We start from the raw sequence: 15,397 nt of genomic DNA on the forward strand, positions 1-15,397 counted from the left end.
AATAGATGAGGAGGGACGAGTCATCATGAAGCATCTAAGGAGATTGGACTTTATTCCTAAGGCTGTAAAAAGTCCGAAAAATTTTAAGCAAGGAAATCAGGGTTAGTTTTATATATTTTGGAACAGGAGCTGGCAAATTGCAGCTCTCAGACTGCCCAGTCTACAGCCTATTTTTATACAGCCTGAGAGCTAAAAATGTTAACATTTTTAAGGGGTTATGAAGAAAAAGAATACAGAACAGAAACCTACATGGCCTACAAAGCCTAAAATATTTACTTTCTGGCCCTTTACAGAAATATTTGTTGACCTCTGCTTTAGAAGGATTATTCAGGCCATAACAAGAACAGCCAACTGAATGAGGCAAATCTGGAGCCAAGTAGAACGTTTGGGAGGTTGTGAGGCAGAACTAAAGCAGTGACTGAGAATAGATTTAAAAGATACCAAGAAGGAGAAGAAAGAAGGATGTGAATAGGCTTAGCAAGGGACAGAGATGATGAGGTTTGGACATGTTAGGTTTGGGTTTGGATTGCCTCAAGATGTAATACTTTAATTGTTGAAAAAGTTATCAGACTTGGACTACAGTTATGAATGAAGCTAATCTGCATAAGACTAAGGTAAATCAGAATACAGGGTAAAGGATGATATGGTCCATATTTTAAAACTTCAGCTTCTGTGAGACCAAAAGAAGAGATGTTAATTTGGTGCAAAATTTATATTTGGGTAGCAAATTAGCTAATCTAACTTGTATGCTCAGTTTATCGAACATCATACTTACGTGGAATCTTGAACAGGGAGTGAGGTCTTATTTGTTTGTATAGGTTAGTGTGATGCCCGGATATTCCCAGACCTAATTTGGGCAAAGAATAAAAGAATTATTTGCAAAGTCCCTTTGAGGGACTGGGGAGAAAGGAAGAAATAGTAAACTTCACTACCTGGGGAATTCCTGATAGTCTCACAGTGGAAACGACCAGTTCCATAGGCTGAGCCCTTGTTCTTAGGGTCTTCCCATATGAAACTCATTCCTGCAAAGGAGAAGCTAAGCTTACTTATAATTATGCCAAAGAGTCACCCCCAGAGGACTTCTTTTGTTGCTCAGATATAGCCTCTCTCTGTAAGCCAACTCTAGCAGTGAACTCACTGCCCTCCCCACTGCATGGGACATGACTCGCAGGGGTGTAAATCTCCCTGGCAATGTGGGACAGGACTCCTGGGATGAGCCAGGACCCAGCATCATGGGATTGAGAACGCCATCTTGACCAAGAGAGGAAAGAGAAATGAGACAAAATTTCAGTGACTGAGAGATGTCAAACAGTAGGGAGGTTATCCTGGAGGTTATTTTTACACATATAAATATCCCTATTTAGTTTATGGTGTATTGGAGTGGCTAGAGGGAAATACCTGAAGCTAGTGAACTGTATTCCAGTAGCTTTGTTTCTTGAAGACAATTGTATAACTTTATAGCTTTTACAGTATGACCTTGTGATTGTGAAAACCTTGTGTCTGATGCTCCTTTTATTCAGGGTTTGACAGATGAATAAAAAAATAAGGCTAAAAAAATAATAAGGGGATGGGTGAAATAAGGGGCAAAAAAATTGGATAGATTGAAATACTAGTGGTCAAAGAGAGGGAGGGGCAAGGGGTATGGGATGCATGAATTTTTGTTTTTCCTTTTTTCTGGAGTGATGCAAATATTCTAAAAATGATCATGGTGATGAATACACAACATTGTGGTGCTGTTGTGAGCCATTGATTGTATTCCTTGAATGGACAGTATATACGTAAAGATAAATCACCAAAAAGATTTTTTTTTTAAATGTAATGCTTTTGAATACCTCTCTAGGATAGTCATTCAAAGAACAAGCCAACGCATATCGTCTTTGGTTCTGACAATGAAAGTGAAACAGAAGAGACATTCAATCAGGGGAAAGACCATCCAGAGGACCTTGTGAAAGTAAGTTTTGTGACATCTCTGCAGGTATTCATCTACCTTGGCATGTTCATTTTTTGTCTGTCATATTCCTCAACTTCCACATGACTACCAGTCTCAACCTAAAATCTTCCTGGGCTCCCCAGGCCATCATACCCTGAGACTGCAGTTGTCTTGGACATTTATTCCAACTTGAATATATGCTTTCCGCATCATCTGGTAAATGACGTCAATATTAATGACGCACTGCAGAAAGCGCTCTTACATATACGAACTCCCTCCCCTTCTTACTGCCCCCAAATCAAGGCTCCGTTGGGGGCTACTGCATTAATGTTCTGGGAGGTCAGTTCGCCATCGTTGAGTTCACAGTTTGCATTTTAACCCATCATCCACTCTTTAATGCATCTGTGTTGTAAGCTTTTCAGTGTGATGCAGAAGGTTACATTTCGCAAGGAAATGCTTAAAACTTATTAACAGATGTTTCTGTTTTCTCTTTATCAATCTGAAAGGGGTCTGTGTGTCACACATCTGGGAAGCTGTTTGATAGTGATGATGAGAACTCTGCTTCTGAAGATGACAGTAAAAGGTTTACAATTAAACCTCAGTTTGAGGGCAAAGCTGGACAGAAGGTTAGTGAAGACTGAAATAATAGAACTTCCAAAATGTCCTGATTATTCTACGTAATTTTTAAATCTACAGAAATGAAGACAGACCGTGACATACAGTCTGACGTTCAGGTGTTTATTCTGGAAGTGAGTCCTCCCTGGCCCTTTTTGATTGATTCATAGTTGAGTGCAAACATGAATGTAGTAAGTTTTGTTTTTTTTTTAAATTTATTTATTAATTAAAAAATTAAGAAACAAAATAAAACAACATACATAATCAGTAATTCACAATATCATCAGTTGCATATTCATCATTTCTTAGAACATTTGCATTAATTCAGAAAAAGAAATAAAAAGACAATAGAAAAAGAAATAAAGCATACACAGGAAAGAAAAAAAATTATACTTACCATACCCCTTACCCCTCGCTTTCATTGATCACTAGCATTTCAATGTAGTAAGTTTTAAGGCATGGGGAAGTATACTGTGGAGAGATTTCTTTGGAAGCAATTTCTTGGGTATATGCCTATCAACTATATATGTGTTTTATCTTTATAGCTCATGGATTTACAGTCTCACTTTGGCGCTGATGAGAGATTTCGCATGGACTCCCGATTTCTAGAAAGTGACAGTGAAGAGGAACAGGAGCAGAAATGTCTCATTGTCCAACGTCATGATGTCAATGCCGGTGAGACCTTTAGAGATCACCAGGTCTTGCTTCTTCGTTTAACTAATGAACAAACTGTACCTCCCAGGACATTGAATTGAGGAGTTTGTAGTCAGAAATGATTAGCTTGCTTCATACTCTTTGACTTGTACTTATTAATTTATTTAGAAAAATGTAATTACTAGACATCACTAGAAAGAGCTAAAGTAGATAGCATCCTCCAGAGATCTTTTCTTCCATCCCTCCTCTGGCATGAATCCTCCATTAGCCCATGTCACCAGATTGGCAAGTTCTTACTGAGTCTGTAGAGGACTGTTAGGTCATGCTTGGCTTTCTAAAACGAAGAGTGTTCCTCTTCCCTTAGGTGGGCATGCTGGGTGCAGGCTTTGGAAAAAGTAATGTAGTATCAAGTGTCAATTATTCCACCTGAAGTCATCTTTATTTGGACATATCTAAGAATAATAAAGCTATTAGAAGCATACTAATCCCTCTTTTGACTTCCTGTAGTGTTTTCATAGCAGTCCAAATTTTCTCTAGAAAACCTACTCATCATTTTCTACTGACATTTCCTCCTTCTTAACCAAGAGGATAGCCGCTTCCCTCAAATTCCTTCTCAATCTCGGATTTTTCTCTGTCCTATCCTTTGGCTTTTATCTCCTTCCTTAGTCAGTCTATGCTTGTATCTTAATCTTTACCAGTTCATGCTTTTTGTTACCCCCTTTCAAATTTACACTTTTATCCTTCCTCTTTCTTCTAGTTCTTTCCTTTCATTGTGTAGACGTTAAGTGTCATGGGTCCCAAAAAGGCAATTCCTTTATCCCTACCAGTTTTCAAGTTGCTACCTTATCTCTTTTTCATTTCTAATAGTAAATAAGGTACACACCAAATTATCTTTCAGAGCTGACTGGATTTCACGTCTTCTGACTCAAAATGTTGAAAACACAGGAAGTGATGGAACCTTGGGCCAGCCTATGTTTAGAGACTGCATATAAAGGTTGCTTTTTTAACTTCTATGATTGTCTCCTTACAACTCTTCTGAAATGTATTCTTCTCAAAGCTGTGGATAACTTGTTCCACAAATATCGTAGCATTTTCTCAAGCCTCATCCTCTTCAGCCTACCTGTTGCATTTTTACCAATGACTCTCCCTTCTTGAATTGCTCTCTTCCCTTTGCTGCCAGTCCGTCATAGCTTCCTGGGTTTCTTCTTAGTTCTGGTTCCCAATTCTCTTCATCTCCAGATGGAGGCTCTCATCAGGGTTCCATAAGTCCCAATGGCTTTAGCCTTCATTCGTGCATGGGTATTTCCCAAAACTTCTGACATTTCTGCTGAGCTCCCAAATCTTTTCACATGCCTGTTGGATTTCCAATAGAGTTTCCTATGTTCATATTAAACTCAGCAACTCCAAAACTGAATTTCTCTCTTTCCCTAACCCAGCTCCTCCTGCCCCTCCTCTCTCTATTGATGGCATTACCACTCTCAGGGCAGTCAAACACCAAACCTCTATCTTCTGTTGTTTCTTTCTCTCTCTAACTTCTGAAGCTCAAGTTTTATGAATTGCAAATATTGTTCTACAAGTAAGGCATAGCCAGCCTTCAAATACCTTTAGCCCTTATATTCTGTCCCTCCCCTCCGTAGGTTTTATTAGGTTAAAATTGAAATTGTCTTTTGAAGGAAAAAACTTGTGAATATTGGCAGATTCATATGGTTCAACTGAATCTATATGCAATCTAAACTCTTTGTACTTTCTTTCTTCAGTATACATGTTCATTTTGTTTCCTCCACCTAGCATGCCCTCCTCCCACCTTTTTATCTTATTTGTCTTTCCTACCTCAGACTCCACCTTGTTTATAAAACATTTTATTTGAACGTAATCCTTACCTCCTTTGAACCCTTAGGAACTTTGGGGCATCTCCATAGAGTAATTACTCAAGTCACTATTTTATGCTAGCTCTGTTACTTGATTGATTATATCACACAGCAAGTTGAAACGATCTTAAAGGCTTAGACTTCTTTTGTATTGCTGTATATGATACAAAATAGCTCTTTTACTTTGTTCTTTGATATTTGTCTGTTACTGATAGTTGAAGTCAGCAGATTATAGAGCTCCATGATACCCTCTGTGTGTAGGTAGGGCATAGGTTCTCTCTCTGCAATGATTATTAATTAATCAGAGGCCAAAACAACTGTCTTCTAAAGTGTCATATTAACAATAAAGTTGCCAACTTCCCTGTTTTATCTTTATTTAGAATTTTTTTTTAAAAAAACAGTAAATAGTCCATAATCATCCTAAGTTTTGTTATTACTATCTTGCTGTATTATATTTATCAACCTTTACCTTAAAAATTTTAGACTTGCCACTATAAGTCAGATTTCATCTTCATAACTATAAATATGTGGGATGTTTTTTGGAGCAGCTAGAAGGAAAAATCTGAGATGAGGGCATGGTAGTCCATGACAAACTCTGGGAACTGTTCTGTAGCTGCGTGTTGAAGTGTGCTCTGAAAATTGTTGCTTCTTTTTTTTCTTTTCTTTGTGTGTGTGTGTGTATATATATATGTGTGTGTGTGTGTGTGTGTGTGTGTGTGTATATATATATATATGTTATATTTTACAACAACAAAAAAGGTAGGGAAAAAACTATAGGCAATTATAGTAATAGTAATATTAGATAAAATAAAATCCTGAAATTAAAAGTTTGAAAATATTTCACAACATAGCTCACTACTATAGCAAAGTTCATATTTGTAATAACTTTTTACTTGTTATTTTGAAAATGCACACAGTTTTGTTAGCTAATCAAATGGTATTTAAAATAGTATTTAATATTTAGAATTTAAGAAACTCATATCTGTATCTATAGGTTTTTTTCCTTCCTTGCTTTAATTTTAAATTGGCTTATGAAACATTGTACAAACAGGCTGTATGATGACCTACTTAGATTTTTTTTTAACTATGTCTATGGATAAGCTCACTAAGATATCAATTTTAGGTGGTTAAGATTTCCATATGTTAATTGTAAAAATATTTGTATCTTCATATTTTCCTGAAATCAAAAAAATACTTAGTAACATAGGTCATTACTATAGCAATGCAGATATTTGTAAGAACTTTCTACTGAATATTTTGAGAGCATTCATGGTTTTGACAGCTGATCAAATGGTATCTAAGTTAGTCTTTAATACTTAGAATTAAAGAACTTTGCTTTCTGAATTTGTAGGTTTTTTTCCTTGTCGCCTTCATTTTTTTAACTTGGTTTATGAAACTTACTGCGCAAACACAGGCTTTACAATGATTATATGGATACTTTATTTAAATATGCCTATGGTTAAGCTAATTAAGATACCCATTTTTTGGTGGTTCTAAATGTATTCTTCGTTTTCTTAAATTAAAAAAAATTATTTTGTTTGCTGGTCATGTGTTTTCTGGGTCCCCATGGGAAAAAAGGTCCAGGGAATAAAGAGGTTAGCAAAATGAGGTTTAATTTTTCTCCTTCCTCTTAATGGACCTTACACATGGTTAGGTGATAGGTAAGTATTTGCAGATTGAAAATTTTAATGCTTTGTTTGCCATGCGATTATTAATTATTCTTTTCCCTCAAAGAGGTAAATGAAAAGAAAACTGTTGAGGAAGAAGAGCTTGCTGCAGAAAAAAAGAAAGCACTGGATGTTGCACGAAGTGTTTTGCACATTAACTTAAGCAGTTCTACAAGCAAAGGATCAATAACTGCTAAGAAATTTAAGTATGATTTATGTTTCATCCACCATATTTTTTTTTGCTAGAAATAGGTCTTGAGTTTAGTTTAAAACCAGGCTGTTTTAAATTTATCGTCTAGACCTTTACTCACTTCCCTTTCCACCCCCCACCTATTTTATGGAAATCCCACATCACAAATCATTTTGTCTGTATTTATTTTAGTGTTATTTTTAAGATTAAAAATAAAAAAGATACAAGGAAATACAAAACTAGGTCATTTAAAATATGAGCATTTCTAACAAGATCTTAATACTCTCTGATATGTAGCTTTCATTGGTGCAGAAGTCTTCCTAGTGTTGAATTATTTATTAATTTTTACAATAATGTGCTGCTAATTTTTTTGCATTAATGTTTCGATTTATCCCTTCTAATTTATCATCCTCCCTTTTTTTCTATAGGGACATCATACGTTATGATCCAACAAGGCATGACCATGCCACTTTTGAAAGAAAAAAAGACGATAAACCAAAAGAAAGGTGAGTTTCAAACTACTTTTTTGAGTAGCAGGATAATAAGAATTAATATATTTCCAAGCAGTTAAAAAAGTAGGTAGTAAGCAATATCTCATCCATTCGTCCCTAATGTATTTGGTTTAAGATTGGAGGGGAAAGTTAAAGATGAATAATTGACATGATGGAGAAAGTCTTACCTTGGACAATGAACTCCCATGCACATAAATGAGTATATGTCCTCTTAATCTCATATGGTGCTTCCTACTTCTTAGTTTCTCTTGGTTGCTATAATTGTTACAGTAACTTTGTTAAAACTTTGTGGCTTAAAACAACAGTTTTATTTTCTCACAGTTCTGGAGGCTAGAATCTGAAATCAAGACTGCTGTACTCACTCTGGAGACTTGATTGGGTGCATAGGGATCCATTCTATGCCTCTCTCCTAGCCTCTGGTGGCTGCTGGCAATCCTTAATATTCCTTGACTTATGGCCACATCACTCCAGTCTCTGCCTTTGTCTTCACATGGCCTCCTCCTGTTCTATCTCTCTGTCTGTATTCTCTGTGTCTCTTAGAAGGACACTTGGGATTTCATTCAGGACCCCCCAGGATAACCCTGGGTTATGTCTTCACCTCACGATCCTTAGTTACATCTGCAAAGACCCTTTTTCCAAATTAGGTAACATTCCCAGGTTCCAGGAATTAGGGCAGGAACTTTTCTTTTTGGGAGTCCCATTCAACCCTCTGTACTAGACTAGGGCAGCAGGAACTTTTATTTCCTGAAGATATGTAGTCAGTTTGTTAAATATAGAAATATATGAAACAACAGATAACTTTGATTTAATTATTTATTTTCCTATGATTAACTAAAATACTAAAGGCAATATGGTATCCTAGATTGGAACTGGAACAGGAAATGGACATTAGTAGAGAAACTGGTGAAATTAGAATGAAGTTTGAATTAATAAAAATGAACCAGTATTAATCTTTTATTTTGTTTTTTTTTTAACTCAGTAAGCATGTGGATTTATTTTAAATCAGTTTGGTACATGATACAGATTGATTTTGCAGTTTTAAGTGAACTGAAATAGAAATTTCTAAATACAGCAGTGTCTGCCTGTGCAACAAACATCCGTAAGATAAAATAAGGTATCTGATAGAGCTACAGCTGCATGAACAAATCAGATGGAAAATCTGAAAAGGTTTCTATATACCTTCTGGATTAAAAAAAAGAAACAAAAAAGATTAATGGCTTAAGATATTAAATTGCTAAAAGAAGAAAGGAAATGGGTCTAAAAAGGCTGTGAGTTCAACAGCCATGGCACCATTATAGATTTTGTGAGGTAAACTGACTTACCTTTTCCCAGAAACCTTTGAGTCCAGAGATTTTAAACAAGTAAGGCACTTCAAAATATTAGGTGTATGTTCAAATGTGCAGGTAAAACAGACTTTAGCTCTAACAACAAGTAACAGAAAATTAATAAATCTTCATTTTTTTCTTTTTCTTTTGTTTTTTAATTTTTTAATTTTTTTTAAACATAACAACATACAAAAACATTCTTACCATTTTATGATCATTCCATTCCTGATATATAATCAATAACTCACAATATCAACACATAGTTTGTATATTCATCACCATGATCATAGTAAATCTTCATTTTAAGACCCTTTATAAATATCTAAGTAAATGCAAGACATTTCAGTTTACGAAACGGACCAAAGCAATTTGTCTTTTCTACTATAAAAATTGAAAACCAAGTGCTAAACTCAGCCACTAGAGGCTTAAGAAGCTAAAATGAAAAAACTTTAATGACGATCAAGAAAAACAAAAGGCCCACATTAATTAAGCCTTTGAACTAATCCAGTATGTCAAAGGCAGGGAAGAAGTTACCCTTTTGAAATTTGTTCTAAATAAAAAAACTAGTGCTTCAAGAGAAAACTATAGAAGTAAAAGTATACATACTCATTACACTATGGGAATTTAAATCAACGAGAAGAAAGAAACAAAGAGAAGGATAAAAAAGAAAGAAAGCTCAACTTGTTCATAAAGGGTAGTGATAAAACATTAATATTCAAGATCTACAGTAATGTAATCAACCAAAATCCTTAGATTTTCTAAAATCACATTGGTTGTATCTGTTATCTGAAAACTTAAAATGATTGTCTCATTTAAAGAGTATATGATTCTAAAAATATATCCTTCTTGCCTCCTGAAATTTCCTTTTCAAGAAACTTCAGTGGAAATCCATTGCAGGAAATCCTACAATGTTTGGATAGGTTTTTGAGGTACAAATGAAAATATAATTAAACTAGTTATATCTCTAAGGTTTTTTTAAACAGCCATAAGAAAAATGTTGTGAGGTTTAATACATGAATGTTTTCAATTTTGTATAATCCTTTAGGTTAAGTTATTCAGCTCTGAAGTTAAGTTGACAAGTTTTCAATTAATTAGTACCAGTATAGTATCTAAAGCAAGTTTACTACTGCTCACATCAACAGTTACATCCTCAGAACCAACCTTTTACCTTCCTTAATGTGAAAGAACAAATCACTGTTAAAGTTACAGTTAGTTTGTCTTTTAAGGCACTGTTCTTTATTTTCTCAATGATTAAGGTGCTTTACAAGTATGAATAGTACCTGCTATACATTAATGGTTTGTATCCCTTCATTTCTTTAAATCTGGAATGTAATTCCTGTGTGGCATTTTATTTCTAATGTAGAAAAAATCACATATCAAGCACAAAATTTACTCCGAGGATACAGTTTAGTACTATTAAATTTACACATTTATTCCATGTCTTAAATGGTAGCCAAAAATCTACCTGACTGTTGCTCATTTGGCATATTCTTTTCAATTCTGGTCACTAAACTATATCCTGAGTTGTGATGAAAGTAATACAGCTTCCAAGCTTTAAAAATGACTAGGCTGCCAAGAGTCATGAGGTTGTTTGTGCAAGACAATGTTTTCCATCACTTATAAAAAGTTACATTTGTTATGTCAAGAAGAGAACATAATCCCACAGCAGTGGCCATTTAAAATAAAAGATAGCCATAAGGATTCACGCAGAGTATTTTAAATACTCCTGTTGAGCAGAATGATTTAACTGACTTTTCAAGGACAGTGCTCCAAATTATCCCATATGCATCCTTTGGAAATTTGAAGATCCTGAAATAGCGTCTTCAGCGACTACTAGGGCCGGTCTAGTAGTGAAGAACTCCCCAAGGTTTTGTTTATCTGGAAATGTCTTAATCTCCCCTCATTTTTGAAAGACATTTTTGCCAGATACAGAATTCTTAGTTGGCAGTTTTGTGCTGTCAGCAGTTTAAATATATTTTATCCCACACCTTTTTCTAACTTGGTTTTTGATGGAATTTGGCACTTAATTTTTTTATAAGTATATATTTATATTTTTTTAACAAATTTTTATTGCTTTTTCTAGATTTATTTTGTCTTTGTAGCAGTGAGGGTTGTCATGAAGATTCTTACACAAAGCTCTAAGGCAGGAACTGACATTTGAGATGTAACAAATTTCCTCATATTATATGAAGTATAGTTAATTTCCTCATATTAAGTGAATTAAAATTAAAGTCAGATTGGACGATGATTGTGATTAACTTGTACTAACTCAAAAAAGTTCTCTCACGAACTAGAATAGATACACAACACCATTACCAGGAGTTAACACTAGAAGGGGATATGGGGGGGGTGTACCTGTTGCAGACTGTGAACTATAGTAGACAGCAACATCTTAATACTCTTTCACCAGCAGTAACAAATGGACCACACAAGTACTATAGGTCAGTAATAGAGTGGGGATAGGGACATGGGATGTTTTGGGTTCTCTTCTTTGTACTTCCCCTTCTGGAGCAATGAAAATGTTCCAGAAAAGATCATGGTGATGAATGCACAAGCATGTGACAGCACTGCAACCCCCGACGGTATATTTCTAATGATTTGTATAGTGTTGGACTGTGTCTCAGCAAAATTGCATTTAGAAAAATTAAAGTAGTCTATAAGGCTTTGTTTTTTGTTTTTAAATATTTTTATTTTCAAATTATATACATACAGTCCATATATTGTGTGCAATCAGTGGCTCACTGCATCACCACACAATTGTGGCACTTAATCTTGATGTTTCCTTGTACATGACATATTCAGACTTCTCTTTTTATAATATTGTCATACGAGTCCATTTAAGTTTATCCTCTTTGGAGTTTGTTGAGCATCTAGGATGTGTAAATTCCTGTCTTTCTTTAAATTTGGGAAATTTCAATCATTATCTCTTTGAGTATTCTCTGTCCCTTTCCTCTTTCTTCCCTTCTGAGGTACCCTCAATGCATATATTGGTACTCTTGATGGTGTCCCACAGGTTCCTCAGACCCTAGTCTGTTTTCCTCATTCTTCTTTCTGCTCTCAGACTGAATGATTTCAGTAGTCTTATCTTCAAGTTCACTGATTGTTTCTTCTAACGATGCCATTATAGGGAATTTCCCTGCCCCCCTCTAGGAAATTTTTACTTTCTTTTACTGTGGTCTTCAGCTCTGTTTCCTTTTCATAATTTCCATCTATTAATATTTTCTTTGTGTTCAACTTTCATTTCCTGATTTCCTTTAGTTCTTTCTCTATGTTTTCCTTTAGCTCTTTGAGCATATCTTGAGCTGTTTTTTTTTTTTTTTTTTTTATGTCTTTGTCTGGTATGTCCCTGGTCTGGTCCTCCTCATGGATGGTTTTTAATGCTTTAATATTCTCTTTTTTGCATGGGCCATTGCTCCCTGTTTCTTTTGTGTTTTGTAATCTTTTGTTGAAACCTGGATCTTTTGGTATTTTATGTACCACTGGAATTCAGACCCTGAGGCGTCTGTTTCTTAAGCTTGCATCCAGCTAGCATTATGAAAGAGCTTTCCTTTAATGCCAGGTACTAACATAAAAGAAGGAAAAACAGGTAACAGTTTTCCCAGTCTTTGCTGATTGACCTATGTGAATATTCTCCTTCAGGGCTTATCCCCACAGTGAGTTTAGAGAAAGGCTCCAGGTCAGAGCATAGGAGCTGTCATGCTACTTTCTGCACATGTCTTATCTTGGGCAGTGGGGAAACAATTTCCTCATGTCCCAGACTCTGGACTGTATGTACTACAGCCAGCAGTCCCTTGCTGCCAGCAGCTATAACTTAACTATTCTCCTGCAATATTTGAAGGAGAGCTCTGTGATCCACCTGCTATATTCAGGGCAGGTTCTGGGGCAGCAAGCCTGTGATTAGTATCCTGGTTTAGTCCCTCAGGCCTCTGCTAGAGAGTTTGGGCCAGACATCCATGCTCCATGTGTGCACTAGGGCTCCTGTGCTCCCTGCAGGACTAGGTCCAAGGACCTGCAGTGAGAAGATGGAATGGCTTCAATCAAGCCAGTGATGGGATGGAGGGAAGGGCCAGCCATGGTGCCATGAAATCCTATACTTTTATGATGCCATTTTCTTGATTTGGCACTTGTCCTGTTACTGCGATCCTTTGAAGTATTTTCTGGAGCTTTGAGAAAGATATGTCTGCCAGTCCTTGTTGATTGTTCAAAATAATCCCTGAAGTTTCTCACTCTGCCGTCTTTGGACAGGGCTCCCAATCTTTAGTTTTAACAATTGTATCATAATTCTAAGATGCTAATATTAAGGGAAGCTAGATGAAGATTATATAGGAACTTTGTACTTCTTTTCAACCCTACTGTACATCTCAGTGTGTTCTGTGACCCAAGTCTCAGAACCCACACACTGTCACCTCTGCCTTATTCTGTTCACTAAAAGAGATCCCTAAGTCCAGGACACACTCAAGGGATAAGAGAATTAATTATTAAAGAACTTTTAGACGAATTTTAAAACCACATCATAATTCAGTGATAATTTCTTGAATTGCCTGTTTAACAATTTTTTATAAATCTTAGTATGGTAGCAGTCATATCTGTCTTAAAATTTAGCCATTTTGGTTTATTGAATGAAATATTAAAACTTTATGGCTATGAGATGGTCTACACCAATAAAGTGCTTATTTAGGACATCCTGGTCACTATTTCTTTTTGGTACTACATTAAGAACTTTGGCCTGATCTGATACATGATATACAGAAAGGAGTCATAGAAAAAAGGATTTTAATCCTTATTAGCTAAGAACTCAATAATAAAAACTGTCTTGTAACTTTTAGTCTGAGCTCAAAGAGAAAAGCTTATTAAGATATAGATCAGCTTTTTGGTAAAATAAAAATTTCATTCCACAACAAACTAGACTTGGCACATTTTTTTTTTTGTGGGTATTAACTTTTTTTTATTAATTAAAAAAATTAACAAACAAAACATTTAAATATCATTCCATTCTACATATACAATCAGTAATTCTTAATATCATCACATAGTTGCATATTCATCATTTCTTAGTACATTTGCATCGATTTAGAAAAAGAAATAAAAAGACAACAGAAAAAGAAATAAAATGATAATAGAGAATAGACTTAGTACATTTGTATTTCATTTCTGAAACTAAATTATAAGCAAATTGTTTTATGTATTTTTAAATTGACAGTTTTAGAATGAAATGGTTTTGGAAGCCATCTGGTTTAACATGCTTATCATGCAGGTGAGGAAACTGAGGCTTATTGCAGTTAACCAGCTTCTTTGCTCAAAGCGAGTGTCTTAGGTATAATTTCTGAAACGTAGTTCATCGGACAAGAAATAGCTGAGTATGATTTATGTTTAATATCTGAAGCTCTATGAGATAGTTTTATGTTTAAAAAAAAGCTTATTTGAGTAAATTCTTCTATTGGTAGAGTTTTATATGTGGAGCCTCTTGATTCTTGAATAGATGGAATTAAAGTTATCCCAGGTATTTCCCTTTCTTGATCATTAGAAATTTCCCAAAAACTGACTTTTTCTTTGTGATGCACTTTTCTCTATGTGTCATGACAGTAAAGCAAAACGAAAGAAGAAAAGGGAAGAAGCTGAGAAGTTACCTGATGTATCTAAAGAAATGTATTATAATATTGCTATGGATTTGAAAGGAATATTCCAAACTACAAAAGATAGCAATGAAAAGAAAGAAAACTTATCTTGGAATGAGGACAGCAGTGCAGATAAAACAGAAGAAATAAATGATCCTGTAGCTGTGGATGGAAACAAGGAATCTGTTGGCTTTACATTTTCCTTTTTTGATTCAGATGCTGAGGACATAAAGGAAGGTAAATGTTTTTGCTTTCTTACTTTTTCATTTCAGACAGTTCAGACTTAATTGAGTTTACCTTAAGTGTCTGACTTAGTGCTAGCTGAATAAAAGATTCTTACACCTAGATAAATAATATGTGATTCAGTGTAACATGACCATAAATGTAATGTGCCTAAAGCTATGTGTAACACAAAAAAGATATTATTTTTGCAATTAAGGAAGCAAACTTTGAGTTAGTTGCCATGTGAAGGGAAGCCAGAAACTAGTATAGTAGGAGTCCTTTCTTTTGTTGAATAGAAATATTCAATTAATATTAATATAATAAAAATATTCAAAGAAGTATATTAAATTGTCTCTTTAAATAGCTTTTTATCTTAAATAGCTTTTTATCTTGAATGCCATTGAGATAGGAAGGTATATGTGATGGGGAAAAAGATGAAATAGGACAACTTCTTAGCTTCATTCAAATATGCCATGTATCAGTAAGCCAGTGTTTTGAAAGTGTATCCTTAGAGATTTGCCAGACCTAGATAAAATTATAAATTCTGGTGCCTACAATTTTACATTCCATTTCAGGAGGTTTACCTCTGAAACCCAACATGGACCACACGTTAAAAACTCCTGATCCTTTAGTAGGCTGCTTCTCACCCAGTATTCAAGATACACATGCAGCTTTTCTGGAAGTTTACTATAAAAAGCAGGATATATTTCTACAGAAGAATACATACAAACCTTAACTACAATGGATTCTACTTTAGAGATCAGCAGTTAAAATAGCATCGGTGTGTTTAACAGATTTT

The 15,397-nt window shown here is 35.0% G+C and overlaps 2 protein-coding genes across 11 annotated transcripts in view; one reads left to right on the forward strand and one right to left on the reverse strand.

Annotated features, from left to right (window-relative positions):
* Positions 1-15,397, reverse strand: part of CENPP (centromere protein P) — a 387,615-nt gene that overhangs the window by 360,453 nt on the left and 11,765 nt on the right. For 2 of the 3 annotated variants that reach the window (XM_077138855.1, XM_077138863.1), the window contains exons 2-3: positions 933-1,022; positions 776-847 (exon numbers count right to left, since the gene is read on the reverse strand). The exons of the other annotated variant lie outside the window; for it this stretch is intronic. The gene's annotated coding sequence lies outside the window, so the exon portion shown is untranslated. The remainder of the gene's footprint in view (positions 1-775; positions 848-932; positions 1,023-15,397) is intronic. 3 annotated transcript variants of the gene reach the window in all.
* The window catches only part of NOL8 (nucleolar protein 8), a 30,820-nt gene that overhangs the window by 9,576 nt on the left and 5,847 nt on the right, over positions 1-15,397 (forward strand). For 6 of the 8 annotated variants that reach the window (XM_077138711.1, XM_077138726.1, XM_077138720.1 and 3 more), the window contains 6 exons: positions 1,841-1,975; positions 2,437-2,556; positions 3,091-3,220; positions 6,802-6,940; positions 7,353-7,430; positions 14,345-14,613. In XM_077138711.1, the coding sequence (XP_076994826.1) occupies positions 1,841-1,975; positions 2,437-2,556; positions 3,091-3,220; positions 6,802-6,940; positions 7,353-7,430; positions 14,345-14,613 (871 nt within the window). Of the gene's footprint in view, positions 1-1,840; positions 1,976-2,436; positions 2,557-3,090; positions 3,221-6,801; positions 6,941-7,352; positions 7,431-14,344; positions 14,614-15,173; positions 15,380-15,397 lie in introns of all 8 variants that reach the window. The other 2 variants (XM_077138737.1, XM_077138724.1) reach the window with 2 other exon arrangements.

Source organism: Tamandua tetradactyla, chromosome 2, assembly GCF_023851605.1.
Source record: "Tamandua tetradactyla isolate mTamTet1 chromosome 2, mTamTet1.pri, whole genome shotgun sequence".
In the NCBI taxonomy this organism is placed as follows: domain Eukaryota; kingdom Metazoa; phylum Chordata; class Mammalia; order Pilosa; family Myrmecophagidae; genus Tamandua; species Tamandua tetradactyla.